General features: G+C 45.5%; 1 protein-coding gene across 1 annotated transcript in view; it reads right to left on the bottom strand.

Annotated features, from left to right (window-relative positions):
* SLC43A3 (solute carrier family 43 member 3) overlaps positions 1 to 14,936 on the bottom strand; it is a 247,485-nt gene that overhangs the window by 36,508 nt on the left and 196,041 nt on the right. Inside the window, exon 9 of the mRNA XM_030186408.1 lies at positions 7,115 to 7,248. Coding sequence (XP_030042268.1) covers positions 7,115 to 7,248 — 134 coding nt within the window. The remainder of the gene's footprint in view (positions 1 to 7,114; positions 7,249 to 14,936) is intronic.

Here is a 14,936-nt window from a genome sequence, read left to right as displayed (position 1 = left end):
CCATCTATCCCCCCTTCAGTCTGTTCAGAACTCTGCTGCATGTTTTATCTTCCGCCTGGACCGATATACTCATATCACCCCTCTCCTCAAGTCACTTCACTGGCTTCCGATCAGGTACCGTATACAGTTCAAGCTTCTCCTACTAACCTACAAATGCACTCGATCTACAGCCCCTCCTTACCTCTCTACCCTAATCTCCCCTTACGTTTCTACCCGTAACCTCCGCTCTCAAGACAAATCCCTCCTTTCAGTACCCTTCTTCACCACCGCCAACTCTAGGCTCCGCCCTTTCTGCCTCGCCTCACCCCATGCTTGGAATAAACTCCCTGAGCCCATACGCCAGGCTCCCTCCTTGCCCATCTTCAAATCCTTACTCAAAGCCCACCTCTTCAATGTCGCCTTCGGCACCTAACCACTATACCTCTCTTCAGGAAATCTAGACTGCCCCAACTTGACATTTCGTCCTTTAGATTGCAAGCTCCTTTGAGCAGGGACTGTCCTTCTTTGTTAAACTGTACAGCGCTGCGTAACCCTAGTAGCACTCTAGAAATGTTAAGTAGTAGTAGTAGTAGTAGGAGGGGGGGGGGGGGAACCTGAAACTCGGCCCCCTGGAACTCAGAGGGAGGGGACAACCGTGGAACTCAGAGGGAGGGAGGGAGGGAGGGGATGACCCTGGAACTCGGAAGGAGGGAGGGGATGACCCTGGAACTCGGAAGGAGGGAGGGGATGACCCTGGAACAGAGGGAGGGAGGGGACGACCCTGGAACTCAGAGGGAGGGAGGGAGGGAGGAGGGGACGACCCTGGAACTCAGAGGGAGGGAGGGAGGGAGGGAGGGGGGAACGACCTTGGAACTCAGAGGGAGGGAGGGGGGGACGACCCTGGAACTCACAGGGAGGGAGGGAGGACCCTGGAACTCAGAGGGAGGGAGGGAGGGGGGGACGACCCTGGAACTCGGAGGGAGGGGGACGACGACCCTGGAACTCGGAGGGAGGGATGGAGGGAGGGGATGACCCTGGAGCTTGGAGGGAGGGAGGGGACAACCCTGGAACTCGGAGGGAGGGAGGGCGGACCCTGGAACAGGGAGGGAGGGAGGGGGCCCCATGGCACACACTCTCATTCTCACACACAGTCTCTCTCTCACAGACACACTCGCACCCAGTCTCATTCTCTCTCTGTTACACACACTCACACATTCACTCTCTCTCTCTCTCTCACACAGTCACTCTCACACACACTCTCTCAAACATACACACTCCAAAGAAAACCTTTTTTTACTAGTCACCTAATATTTTTAACATTGCTAGGACCTGAATAATTAGAGACAGCAATTCTGCCCAGTGAAAAATCCTAATCACAGAGGAGTCCTCACTGGAGGGTACTGACTCCTCATCTAAGAAACCTTTAGCCAGGTCTCCTTGCATGTCCAGTTGATCCTCCAACACGCCCATGAGAATCATCTGACCTTCCAGAGCTACATCCTCAGGTTCCTCCTCGACTACGGCTCTCAGTTTCTTAAGACAGATAATCAGGATAAATCAGGATCAACAGGCTGCACAGTGCCCCATCTTTAACCGAAAATGCAGTGTAACAGAAGAAAAACTTAGGGAGAAAATACCTCAGAAGACTGAACTACTCTGTTCTCTGAACCTCCAGACAAAACCGGCAGGCTCTCTGCTAACGCTGACCACCACTCTGAGGCAGCTGCAAGCAAAATGGTGGCATTTCCCCACTAATATTGGGTCTCCTGCACCTTGCGCAGCAGTGCCTCAACTGAGGCAGACTGAGGGGAATTATTTTCTGACCCGCAGAAATGTCCACCACTGAGGCTGGAAGGGTCATGGAAAAACTCACCACATTTGGGATAGAAACCGCTTGGTGCTTTGGCAACATGGCAAGGGCCAGGATGAAACAAGAGCTACCAACTAGAGAGTTGCATGGGGACAGAAATTTAACCTGGGAATCTAACCCGTCCCCGCCTATCCCCGTTGCAAGTAATCTCCTCCATCCCGGCCTGCTCAGCTACTGCTGCACCTCAATGCACCCCCCCCCCCCCCCCCCCCCGCAAGAAAGCCAGAATCTATAAGCAGTAAAAATACTGATAAAAGTAAGATCTGTGAAAGGATCAGCGGCAGCGGGCAGGAAAGAGTGGGGATCTTTCCTGCCCCAAAGAAGCCCTTAGACCACCGGGGTGCCTTGAGATATGGGCAGGGAAGGGAAGGAAAAGCTTAGCTTGTCGTACATTTCCACAGGAAATCCGTAGGACCTGGGTCCATCTCCTTGGACCTGGAGGGGATCCCCGCACCTGTGCGGCTCTCTACTACCAACTCGGGAAGTCTATTCTAGGAATAGTGCTCAGCAGCATAAAAGGAACAGAGTCTAGATTTGGCAGCGAAGGAGAAGGGTATAGATAAGAGTGACTTAACAGATGAACTGAGTTCCCGGGAGGAGTGGTATAGGGAGAGGAGAGGACAGATACCCTAAGGCACAAATAAATCACCGAGAACCTCAAAGTAAAGTGTCTTATTTATTTCTTTACTTATTTTTTTTAATGTATTCTCACAAACAAAAAACAATTTTACCTCAGCCTACCTGACCTACCAGACAGCACAGAATCTCTCACCTACCACCTGCTAGCGACTGAGAACATACTGAGTGGAGGACTGGCCTAGTGGTCAGAGCACTGGTCTTGCAATCCAGAGGTGGACAGTTCAAATCCCACTACTGCTCCTTGTGATCTTGGGCAAGTCACTTAACCCTCCATTGCCTCAGGTACAAACTTAGATTGTGAGCCCTCCTGGGACAGAGAAATATCCAGAGTACCTGAATGTAACTCACCTTGAGCTACTACTGAAAAAGGTGTGAGCAAAATCTTAAAAAAAAAAAAAATACTGGCTGTTGCTAGGCTGCACAGAATGCTATATAGAGTGATGTCATAATTCAGTATACTGGCTGTTGCTAGGCTGCACAGAATGCTATATAGAGTGATGTCATAATTCAGTATTTTCAGTCTCTGCTGGCAGGAGAACATATACCCAAGCAACTGGTCTGGAGGTTAAGGAAGATACTATTACATTCCATTTGGCTTGTGCTCTGACATGGGACCACATTTCAATAATTCTACATCACAAAGAGCCAATACCAACAGAATAGCATCTTATCTAAAAACTGGGATATTCTGCAATACCTTTTTCCTTGCCATCATTTCCTTAGTTAATATAAAAAGAAAAAAAAAAACCACAGAAAGAAATGACGACAAAAAAAAAAAAAATCCTAAAGGAAAGATGAAGGCCGCTCTGGTTCCCAAACATAGTAGCTGAAAAGGTAAGGGAAAGAAGGTTAGCCTTCAGACTTTATAAGATGGAAGGCCAGGCGTAGGGACCACAGAAAACAAATGGTAATAGGGATGGATGTATGGTAGACCAGGATGGATTCTCAGAAGACTGTGTTCGTGAGGAGCTAGCTAAACTAGAAGTAGACAAAGCGGTGGGGCTCGATGGGATGCATCCAAGGGTACTCAAGGAACTTGGGAGTAGTTCTGATGGCTCTGCTGTCTGAGCTCTTCAATGCTTCCTTAGAGTCTGGAGTGGTCCCGGAGAACTGGAGAAGGGTGTATTTGGTCCCACCGCACAAGAGCAGAAGTAAGGAGGAGGTTGGGAATTACAGACCTATCAGTTTGACATCAGTGGTGAGTAAACTTCTAAAGTGGAGGATTGTGAGGTTTCTCGAATCGAATGGACTGCAGGACCCGAGACAACATGGTTTAACTAGAGACAGATCATGTCAGACAAATCTGATTGATTTCTTTGACTCAATGACCAAACAGTTGGACATGGGAGGGATGCTGGATGCAGTGTACTTGGATTTTAGCAAAGCCTTTGACAGGGTTCCGCACAAGCAACTGATAAATAAACTGAGTGCCCTCGGTATGGGACCTAAAGTGACTGACTGGGTTGAAAACTGGTTGAGTGCAAAGAGACAGAGGGTAGTGGTAAATGGAGCTTGCCCTGAGGAAAGGGATGTGATCAACGGTGTGCCGCAGGGATCGGTCCTCAGGCTGGCTCTTTTTAACATCTTTGTGAGCGATAATGCGGAAGGACTGTCTGGTAAGGTTTGTCTCTTTGCGGACGATACCAAACTGTAATAGGGTGGACACCCTGGAGGATGTGGCTAGCAAGAGGAAGGATCTAGCGAAGCTTGAATAATGGTCCAAAAATTGGCAACTAAGATTTAATGCTAAGAAATGCAGGGTCATGTATTTGGTTTACAAAAATCCAAGGGAACAGTACAATATAGGGGGTGAAGTGTACGAAAACAGAGCGGTGACTTGGGGGTGACTGTGTCTGATGATTTTAATGTGGCCAAACAGGAAGAAAAGGCGATGGTCAAAGCCTTAGAAGGATGTTCGGGTGCTTAAGGAGAGGGATGGCCAGCAGGAAAAAAAGGAGGTGATAGTGTCCTTGTATAAATCTCTGGTGAAGCCCTACAGAAAGATATGAACAGGATGGAATCGGTCCAGATGGTGGCTATAAAATTAGTAAGTGGTCTCTGTTGTAAAACATATAAGGAGAGGTCTCAACATGTACACGCTGGAAGAGAGGCAGGAGAGACGAGATATGATAGAGATGTTTAAATACCTCAGTGGCATTAACGTACGGGAGGTGAGCCTTTTTCAAATGAAGGAAAACTCTGGAATGAGACAGCATAGGATGAAGTTAAGAGGAAATAGGTTTAGGAGGAATCTAAGAAAATACTCTTTCATGGTGGATGTGTGGAATGGCCTCCCGGTGGAGGTCATGGAGACAATGTATTAGAATTTAAGAAAGAATGAGACAGGCACATGGGATCTCTTATGAAAAGGAGGAGTTAGGAGTTACCAAAGATGGGCAGACTGGATGGGCCATTTGGCCCTCATGTTTCTATGAAGCATATACAACAACCCCACGGTGTGAAGAGCTGACAGAAAACATATACAACAGAAACATTTCTGGGATTGCTTATAAGCTGCTTCTCTATTTTCACTACACTCAATCTGTGTTGTAAAGGGCTAAATCATTGTCCTTATCTGATGCTTGGATGTACTATATCTCATCTGAGATACAGTACACCCTACTTTTAAGGAAATGGAGATGGGCTGGAGTTCTGGCAAGCTGTAAAAAGAGTAGAGGAACAGCCTAATGGTTAGCGCAGAGGGCTGAGAACTAGGGGAGCCCAGTTCAAATCCCACTGTGGCTACTTGTGATCTTGAGTAAACCCTCCACTGCCTCAGGTATCCATTCAGATTGTGAGCCCTCCAGGGACAGAAAAATACCTACTGTAACTGAATGCACACCAATAGCCTTCCAAGTGGTGTATAAGAAATTAATTAAATAAATAAAAATAAAGCATATGCTTATTCACAGTGTGCATTAACAGTTCTATGTCATACTACTACTACTTGACATTTCTAAAGCGCTACTAGGGTTACGCATCTTTTAATGTCTGCATCCAAAAGTGGTGGCAGTAGTATACTTTGTTAATGTTATTCCCTACAGGTAGGATTGGTGGTAGCCATGTGGCCAGACCTCAGGTTTGTTTGTTTTTTTTTTTTTTTTGGGGGGGGGGGGGGGGGGGGGGGGGCTGAGCACAAAGTGTATGTGGGGAGGGCAGACACCAAATTTTGGAGTGTCTCCCCGACACTCTCTACCCCCACTGCCAGCCCAGCTCTCCTCCAGCTGATGTTTACTTTCCTTAGCTGCCATGTTACCTGACCTGCTCCCTTCCATCCCTCCAAGGCATGCTTGCTTTTTATTGAGCATGCGCGAGGGAGGCCCGCCCCCTGCACATGCTCAATTTCACACATGCACAGGGAAGGGGGATGGCAAGCATCCCTCACGCATGCTCAAGTTCACTAAAACCAAGCACGTGTGTGGGGGAGGGAGGGAGGGAGGGCAGGGCAGCTCAGGAAAACAAGCATCAGCTGGAGAGAGCTTCCGATGACAGGGCTTGGGGATTCCCACCAGCAAACCAGCAGAGAGCACATCAATTTGGGGGGGGGGGGGAGATGAAGCCAAATTGGGGGGGCAGCCGTCCCACCCACCCCCCTCACGTGGCTATGCCACTGATTGGTGGAGGTTTAGCTGTAAGAATAACACTGATCAGATGAGGAACTAATGTAATCAGACCTCATCCCATCATGATTCTATCAACTCAGGAAGAGACCTGCTGCTCACAACTTGCTGAAAGTGAGGAAAGGAGGGAGACTTACATGGAGGGAGACCAGGGGCGTATCTGCGTGGGGCCTCAGGGGCCTGGGCCCCCGCAGATTTCGCCCTGGCCCCCCCTACCGCTGCCAACCCTCCCCCTCCGTTGCTCGCCTACCTTCGCTGGCGGGGGACCCCAACCCCCGCCAGCCGAGGTCCGCGTCCTCCTGCCGCTGCCGGCTGCCTTTGGTCCTTTCATTTTTACATTGAAGCTGGCGCCGCCGCCGACGAAAAAGTTTCTTTTGAATCTGACGTCGCTGCACGTTGCACGTTGTACGTGCAGGACGTCAGACTCAGAAATTGTTTCTGAGTCTGACGTCCTGCACGTACAACGTGCAACGTGCAGCGACGTCAGATTCAAAAGAAACTTTTTCGTCGGCGGCGGCGCCAGCTTCAATGTAAAAATGAAAGGACCAAAGGCAGCCGGCAGCGGCAGGAGGACGCGGACCTCGGCTGGCGGGGGTTGGGGTCCCCCGCCAGCGAAGGTAGGCGAGCAACGGAGGGGGAGGGTTGGCAATGGCAGCGGCTGGGGGGAGGGGGATCGGCAATGGCGGCGGCGGCGGCGGGGGGGGGGGGGGCTATAATGTGCCCCCTCACTCTGGCCCTGGCCCCCCCTACCGCCGCAGGTCAGATACGCCCCTGAGGGAGACTGACATGGATGGGAAAGTCAAAGAAAAGGTGAGACAGTATAAGAAAGGCAGAAAGAAGGAAAGTGAAAATTAAAAATCAGTATTGGGAAAAGAGTTACAGATAAATAGAGAATTAATAACACAGAAAGAAAAACCACCAACAGTAAAAGTAGTTTAGGAACTGAATGGTCAGATATGAGTGAAGAAATAAGAATGAACAGCCAGTCAGAAGACAGCTGATATACCTTTGCCCATCATGGTTTCTCTCGCCTCTTCATCCTCTCTCAGTCTGCCATCAGCTGTGGATCCTCCAGTTGGTGCCTCAAGGGATTTGGAGGGGTCACTGACATTATAGCCAGCTACTTTCCCACAAGGAAGGCTGTGAACAAAGGAAAACATAAGAACATAAGAGTAGCCATACTGGGTCAGACCAACGGACCATCTAGGCCAGTATTCTGTTTCCAAATAGTGGCCAAGCCAGGTCACAAGTACCTGGCAGAAACCCAAATCGTGGCAACATTCCATGCTACAAATCCCAGGGCAAGCAGTTGCTTCCCCATGTGTGTCTCAACAACAAACTATGGACTTTTCCTCCAGAAACTTGTCCAAACGTTTTTTTAAACCTAGATACGCTAACCGCTGTTACCACATCCTCTGGCAAAGAGTTCCAGAGCTTAACTATTCGCTGAGTGAAAAAATATTTCCTCCTATTAGTTTTAAAAGTATTTCTATGTAACTTCCGTGAGTGTCCCCCAGTCTTTGTACTTTTGGAAGGAGTAAAAAAAAAAAAAATCGATTTACTTCTACTTGTTCTACACCACCCAGGATTTTGTAGACTCAATCATATCTCCCCTCATCCGTCTCTTTTCCAATCTGAAGAGCTCTAACCTCTTTAGCCTTTCCTTATTCGAGAGGAGTTCCATCCTCTTTATCATTTTGGTCACTCTTCTTTGAACCTTTTCTAATTCTGCTATATCTTTTTTGAGATACAGCGACTAGAACAGAATGCAATACTCAAGGTGAGGTCGTACCATGGAGCGACACAGAGGCATTATAGTATTTTCAGTCTCATTCACCTTCCCTTTCCTAATAATTCCTAGCATCCTATTTGCTTTTTTGGCTGCCGCTGCACACTGAGCAGAAGATTTCAGCATATTATCTACAATAACACCTTTTTCTTGAGTGGTGACACCCATGGTGGACCCTAGCATCAGGTAACTATGATTCGGATTATTCTTTCCAAAATGCAACACCTTACATTTGTCCATATTAAATTTTGTCTGCCATTTGAATGTCCAGTCTTCCAATTTCCTAAGGTCTTCCTGCAATATTTCAAAGTCCGCACGTGCTTCACCAACCCTGAATAGTTTGTATCATCTTCAAATTTAATCACCTTGCTCGTTTCGATTTCCATATCATTTATAAATATATTAAATAGCACTGGTCCCAGTACAGATCCTTGTGGCACTCCACTGTTCACCCTCCTCCATTGAGAGAAATGACCATTTAACCCTACCCTCTGTTTTCTGTCCAATAACCAATTCCCAATCCACACCAGAACCTTGCCTCCTATCCCACGACTCTTTAATTTTCTCAGGAATCTCTTATGAGGAACTTTACCTAAAGCTTTCTGAAAACCTAATACACTACATCAAACCGGCTCACCTTTACCCACATGTTTATTCACACCTTGAAAGAAATGAAGCAAATTGGTGAGGCAAGATTTCCCTTGGCTGAACCCATGCTGACTCTGTCCCATTAAACCACCTTTGCCTATGTGTTCTGTAATTTTATTCTTTTGACCCCTGATGCAGGCGTATTGTGGTGATGAAACGCAGACTGCGTCGAGTCATTGTCATTTTACTGATTTTTAAATAAATATCCTTTGTTGGAACCACTGGTCCACCCCTTCTTCTTTTTTGGTTCTGTTTAGAATGTTGATGTAGCCTTGCATTTTATAAAATACACAACCACATTCATAGAGCACACACACACAGTGACATCAGCTTCAGAGCCTGTTTTACAGAGACACACAGGTGTCTATGTTCCTTATAGAAGCACTTTTTTTTTGGATGTGGAGGAGTAGCCTAGAGGTTAGTGCAGCAGGCTTTGATCCTGGTGACCTGGGCTCGATTCCCACTGCAGCTCCTTGTGACCTTGGGTAAGTCATTTAACCCTCCATTGCCCCAGGTACAAAAGATTGTGAGCCCTCTAGGGACAAAGTACCTGCATATAATGTGTACAGCGCTGCATACATTTAGTAGTGCTATAGAAATGATTATTAGTAGTAGTACATTCAATTACCCGCCTTTCTAACCCTGAGTTCAAGGCGAGCTACAAACGTTATTTATATTTCTCACAAAGGCATCCTACTATAAAACCAGGTCCTAAGAGGGTAATTCTGCAAAGGTGAACCCTATTTTTAGATGTCAAGAAGATGCCTATTGAGAGCCTATTCTAACAAGTAGGCACCTATTTTCCCTTATAGAATAACAGGTTGGATATGCACACAATTTAGGAGTGACCACCTATCTCCAGCCAAAAAGATGGTATAAATGCTCAAGCCTATACTACCAAAAAAATGTTCATACATTACTGCAATCTATAATTTGTGTATATAACTATGCACCCCACCCACGTTTGCCCACCTTCAACCTACGCACCAGCCCATTTAGGTGTTATTTTATAAAATAGATGTAGCCGGAATATTAGCACACATCTATATATGTGCCAGTATTTTGGTCATTACAGTATCTTCTTGGTGCCTAAAAATTGACACACTGTTATGGAATAACTGTAAACTATTATTATACAATTAACCAAGCAAAACCCTTACTTTTCCAATTGCACTGGCTTCCAGTCTCTTACTGAATCCAATTCAAGACTGCATTATTGATGTTTAAGGCCCTACACACTGATCTCCCTTCCTATCTCTTCCCTCTCATAATTCTCTATATCCCTTCCCACTCCTTGCATTCTTTAAATGACCAGACTTGTGATACCTGGCCCTTTGCAGGCCCATTGGAAGACTACCCGGAATTGTGCCTTCATACTTTACCTATTTCTCTCCATTCATAAGCCTCCCTCAAGGTATTTAAAACAGCCTTGAAGACTTATTTGTTTACCACTGCTTTTGGTGAATTTCTAGTTACCTAAAATTGTCCCAGGGATGATGCTGTATTTTGCGAGACAAACAACGGTGAATTAGAATCAGTTTGTAATTTTTAGTATTTTCTGTGAGAGTGTGTGAGTGCATACTCTATCTTGTTTTTATGATGGATTTCCTTTCTGCCTTTTAATTTCAGTTTTAATTAATTTTGTTCACCGTTTTGACTTATTTATATAAAAAAGACAATATAGAAAATTCAATAAACCATAAACATAACTTGGCAACTCAACATTTCATGAGCAACTTTACACATTCAACAGGCCTATAACGAGCGACAGTTTGGCATGGTATGGTTCTGATGTATGAAAGAGAGTATATAATCTATGCTTGTTTGTATGTATGGGTAACCCTACTATGATCTATATTCTGTTTCTCCTCATTCTGTTCCATTCAACTGCTGCTTCTTGATCAACATAAAGGCTGTGCATGAGAACTATTGGGTGTTCTGGCATACTCATACTTCTTTAAATGTGGCCCAGAGCTTTTCATGATTTACGCAGTTAACAACTTCGCTGTAGTCAATGAAACACATGCAGATATCCTTTGGTATTCTTTATCATTTCAAGAATCCATCTCACATATGTGATGATACCAGTCCTTCCCCCTTCCTAAATCACGCATGCAACTTCATACAGTTCTTGCTCCAGGTAAGTTGCAGTAGAGGCCAACCAAATTTTAAATCCAGGTTCACTATTTGGCCAAAAACGCCAGTACATTTTCGACTGAAACTCTCCCTCCACCCCCGTGATTACTCTCCGTCCCCCTCCCTTGGACTGCCAACCACCCGTTGACTCTCCATGGGCCTACAATTAAATGAGCAATAAAAAAAATGCAGTAATACACTGGTCAAATAACTACCAGTAAACAATACCAACACAGCAAAAACCTTTCACCAAGCTGCCATGGGAAGTCCCAGCAGCTATTTTGGCTGAGGAATCTTCTCTTTAAGTCCTGTAGCTTTAGGAAAGCTGATCTTGTGCTTCCTCTGAAATTTTCTTATCCATTTCCTTGCATGCACTGCTATATTACTTCTCATTATCTTGTCTTGCGGGATGTTGAAAATTTTGGCTAAGTTCTGTAACTGCCTCTTTTTCTCCTCTAGCTTAAACTTCTCTATGTTTCTCAGCAATTTGAAAGTTTCTTTGGGCATCCATTTTAGCTCTTTCACCTTTTTTACACAGTGAAAAATAAAGTTAGTTTGATGTTAGGGACATAAACTGACGCCAAAGTGATTGAATGCCGTATTAATTTATCTATAATGAAAAGAAATTTGTCTTCCAAATTCTTTTCATCTTATCAACCACCAGAGGGCACTGTTTGGCAGCCAATATTCCTACCCCTCCTTTTCTTGGAGGTGAAGGAGGGGAAAAAAGTGAACTATGAATCTATTTCTCATAGTAAACGCCTTCTTTCTCTTGTAATAAGTTTATTATAAACAATAAAATAATTGCTCTGAGTTTGCCAATTTCTTTGGAAAGCAATACTGTCTCTGCAGGCGAATTAAGAGCCCTAACCTTGATAAAGGCACCAGGAAAACCATTCAGTAATGACAATGCCAAGTAAACCAGCCAAGTCTTTAAACCTTTTCTTAATGATACGTAGTCCTATTCCTAAATTCTCTTGGGAGGGTGCACTGATCAAAAAGCCTCCCAGCCACAAGACATTGATTTTCCTTTGACCCAGCTTTAATTTACCACTGACTGTCCATTTGGACACTGTGGACAAACAATTCAAAGTATTCATGACTAAACCACGATTAGGTTTAAGGGGTAACTAGATGTGGATGCCTACTGAATATGGATATTTACAGCTGAATTGTGTACTCATTGTTTCCTGCAGCTGAACATGTATGGTATGGTTTGATAAAAGGAGTACAGACACACAAAACATACCCGGATTTCAAATATGCTGACTTTAATAAAATTGGAGGGGGGTGGGGGGCATCTGAAGAAAGAACTCACAGGATAGGAAAACACAAGAGAAATGAAAAAACAGTTGTCCAAACTGAAAGGAGCTATACAAATGTCAACAGATCTCTATTTACGGAAAGCATATAAAAGCAAGAAGAAAAGGACCAAACAAGTGGCTGAAAGAAATAACAGTAAAGTTCAAGAAATACAGAACACAAGAAAGATTACTGAATAAAACTCAAAGAAGCAAAGAGCATAGGCGGAAGAAAATGTAGATAGGCGGCAACTTTTTTTTTAGGTTGCAGGAAGAGGGAGCAGCACTCCCTCCTCTTCCAGTGCCTACAAAATTGTGGTGCTCTGCCCAGTGCATCCTGGGATGTGCTGGGCAGGACTTCCCTACCACATAAGAGGTGGAGACTGATAGAACACCAAGGTGTGCAGGGGGTGGGTTTGGCAGTCCACTCGGCCCACCAGGGATTTTGTTTTGGGCGTGGAAGGGGTAAGGGGGCTGGAGATCCACCAGACCTCCAGACTCCATGTCCTCATATTGGGGGGGGGGGGGGAGTCAGGGGGCTGCAGGTCCACTGGACCTCCACCCCCGTGTTGCTGTCTGGGGAGGGCAATAATGATGGTGGGAGTCCAATGGACCCCCAGGACACAGTGGCAACCCAGGCTGACCGGGCTCACTAACTGATGGGAGACGGTGTGGGGGCGGGAAAAAAAGCCTTAACCCTAAGGCCAGTTCTGAGCTGCTCTGATCATAGGGGTGGAATACCACAGAGCTCATTTAAATGTAATTTAAATGAGCTCTGCAGTGTTCCTGCACTCTCGTGCCAGACGCCCTTTAATCATGGACACTGTGTAAGTATGGGCGCTAGTGGCTTCTGGTTCCCGCATTACTTTTGATCATCTGGGACCCAGAAGCAAAAAGAGCTTGGCAGCCCCAACATCTTTCACTCTCAGATAAACAGCAAGAGAGGTTCAGCTACTCCATCATATCACCTCTCAGTGGGAGCGTATAGGTTGGGGCTGCTAAGTCCAACTTACTGTTTTTCTCTGAGGCTAGGAGGCTTCCAGCCCTAGAGAAACAGATGAAGAGCTCAGCAGACCTAACATACCTTCTAAACCCAGAGAAACAGTAAGAGGGACTCAGTAATCTTGACATATCATCTCTCAACCCCAGAACAATAACAAGAGGTGCTCAACAGATCCATCATATTACCTGTGAGTGGGAGGAGTGGGAGCTTATAGGTTGGGGCCACCAAGTTCCTCTTGCGGTTTCTCTGATGGTGGGAGCCCCCAGAAACAAACAAGAGGAGCTTGGCAGCTCCATTCAACTCTCAAATGACACCTGCCTACTCCTTCTCTCTGTCTATTGTGTTCTGATTTCCAAATTTCCTTCACTTCACACTTACTTCTCTCTCCCCTCCTACCCCTTTTTACAAATGCATACTCATTCCTCTCTCTTTTCTCATTCTGGCCTTTCCCCTCTTGTTACTCCAAAATCTTCCCTCTGTACCCCACCTCTTCCTCTCTCCACTAGGTCTTACCTGATCATTTTCTCTCCATTAATCCTTCTCACTATTCCAGAACCTGTGGGATAGTTGTGTCCACCAACCAGCAGGTGGAGATAGAAAACTTAAAACTGAGCTGGGACATCTCTCTCTTGGCATCCAGTCCAGCTCTTCAGTATTTACGTGGATAAGCAGTATGGAGAAAGTCAGAATAAACACAACAAACTTAAACAACTCACTAACCTAACATTACTTAGACAAGCAAACGCGTGGACCTCTCTCATCTCTGGACAACTTGTAGAGAACAAGAGATATGCAGGAAGCGCCATGCAAGGTGACATTTATTTGACCCATTACTTCGCACCAACTAAACATCTCAGAAAGACTGGGCGGGCCCCTGGAATAGTGGGAAGGACTAATGGAAAGAAAATTACCAATTTTTCCTTCCATTATGTAGCATCCCACTATTCCAGAACCTGTGGGATGTTCAAAAGCAATCTCTAGAGTGGATGAGATCCTGGCACGGCAGCCCTGAGGACTGAAGCTCCACAACTGGCTTCTGAGCTTGCTGCAATGTCCACCCTGTAGTGCTTGGCAAAGGAATGCAGCATCAACCATGTTGCCGCCTTGTAAATATGTGCCAGAGACAGTAAGGTACTCTCCACCCAGGATGCCACTATATACATCGTAGAATGAGCCCAAAAGGCCTGCTTCCTCGCAAACGAGCCATCTCTGGAGTAGCCCCCACACCCTGGAATGCATTGCCTGAAAGGCTCCGCTTAACACAAGACTATCTACTTCAGGAAGCAGGTGAAAGCTTGGCTCTTCAACCAAGCCTTTAATGGAAGAAGTAACTAACTTGTTAGTCTCACTCACACACAGAAGGACTGACTCAGGCTGCACATACTGCAGCGGGACATGTTTATCCACTCCTACCCTAGCTGAGATATTTAACCATCTCTCTGACCTAATGTGCAGCTTTCTTCAAATCAGTCACCTTACTTTCTAATTCTTCCTACTTTCTTACTCATCTATATGTTACAACTTTGCCATACCCTTCACTACCAATTATAATGTTCTATTACGTATTGTGTAGTCATTGCAAGTATTATATCATGCCATACTTTGTATTGTTACTTGAATATTTTTACTGCTGTCATTGCCTATTGCTCATGTTTGATCTATTCTTACTGTACACCGCCTTGAGTGAATTCCTTCAAAAAGGCGATAAATAAAGCCTAATAAATAAAAAATAAAAAAAATAAACAAATAAGCTGATGTGATCATCTCCTTCAGCCATCTAGCAATTGCTGGCTTGGAACCCATGAGGCCAATCCTCTGTTTACCAAAAAGGACAGTCTCTTCGATTTGTGAAGCTCATTTGTAACTTACAGATATCTAATGAGGACTCTACGCACATCGAGAAGCTTCAAGGAAGAATACTGAGACTCTTCACCCTCTCTGTGAAAGGATG

Source organism: Microcaecilia unicolor, chromosome 1 (genome assembly GCF_901765095.1).
Source record: "Microcaecilia unicolor chromosome 1, aMicUni1.1, whole genome shotgun sequence".
NCBI classification, from domain to species: Eukaryota; Metazoa; Chordata; class Amphibia; order Gymnophiona; family Siphonopidae; genus Microcaecilia; species Microcaecilia unicolor.
Note: the sequence above shows the minus strand (reverse complement) of the source record. Positions and strands in the feature narration are given on the sequence as shown.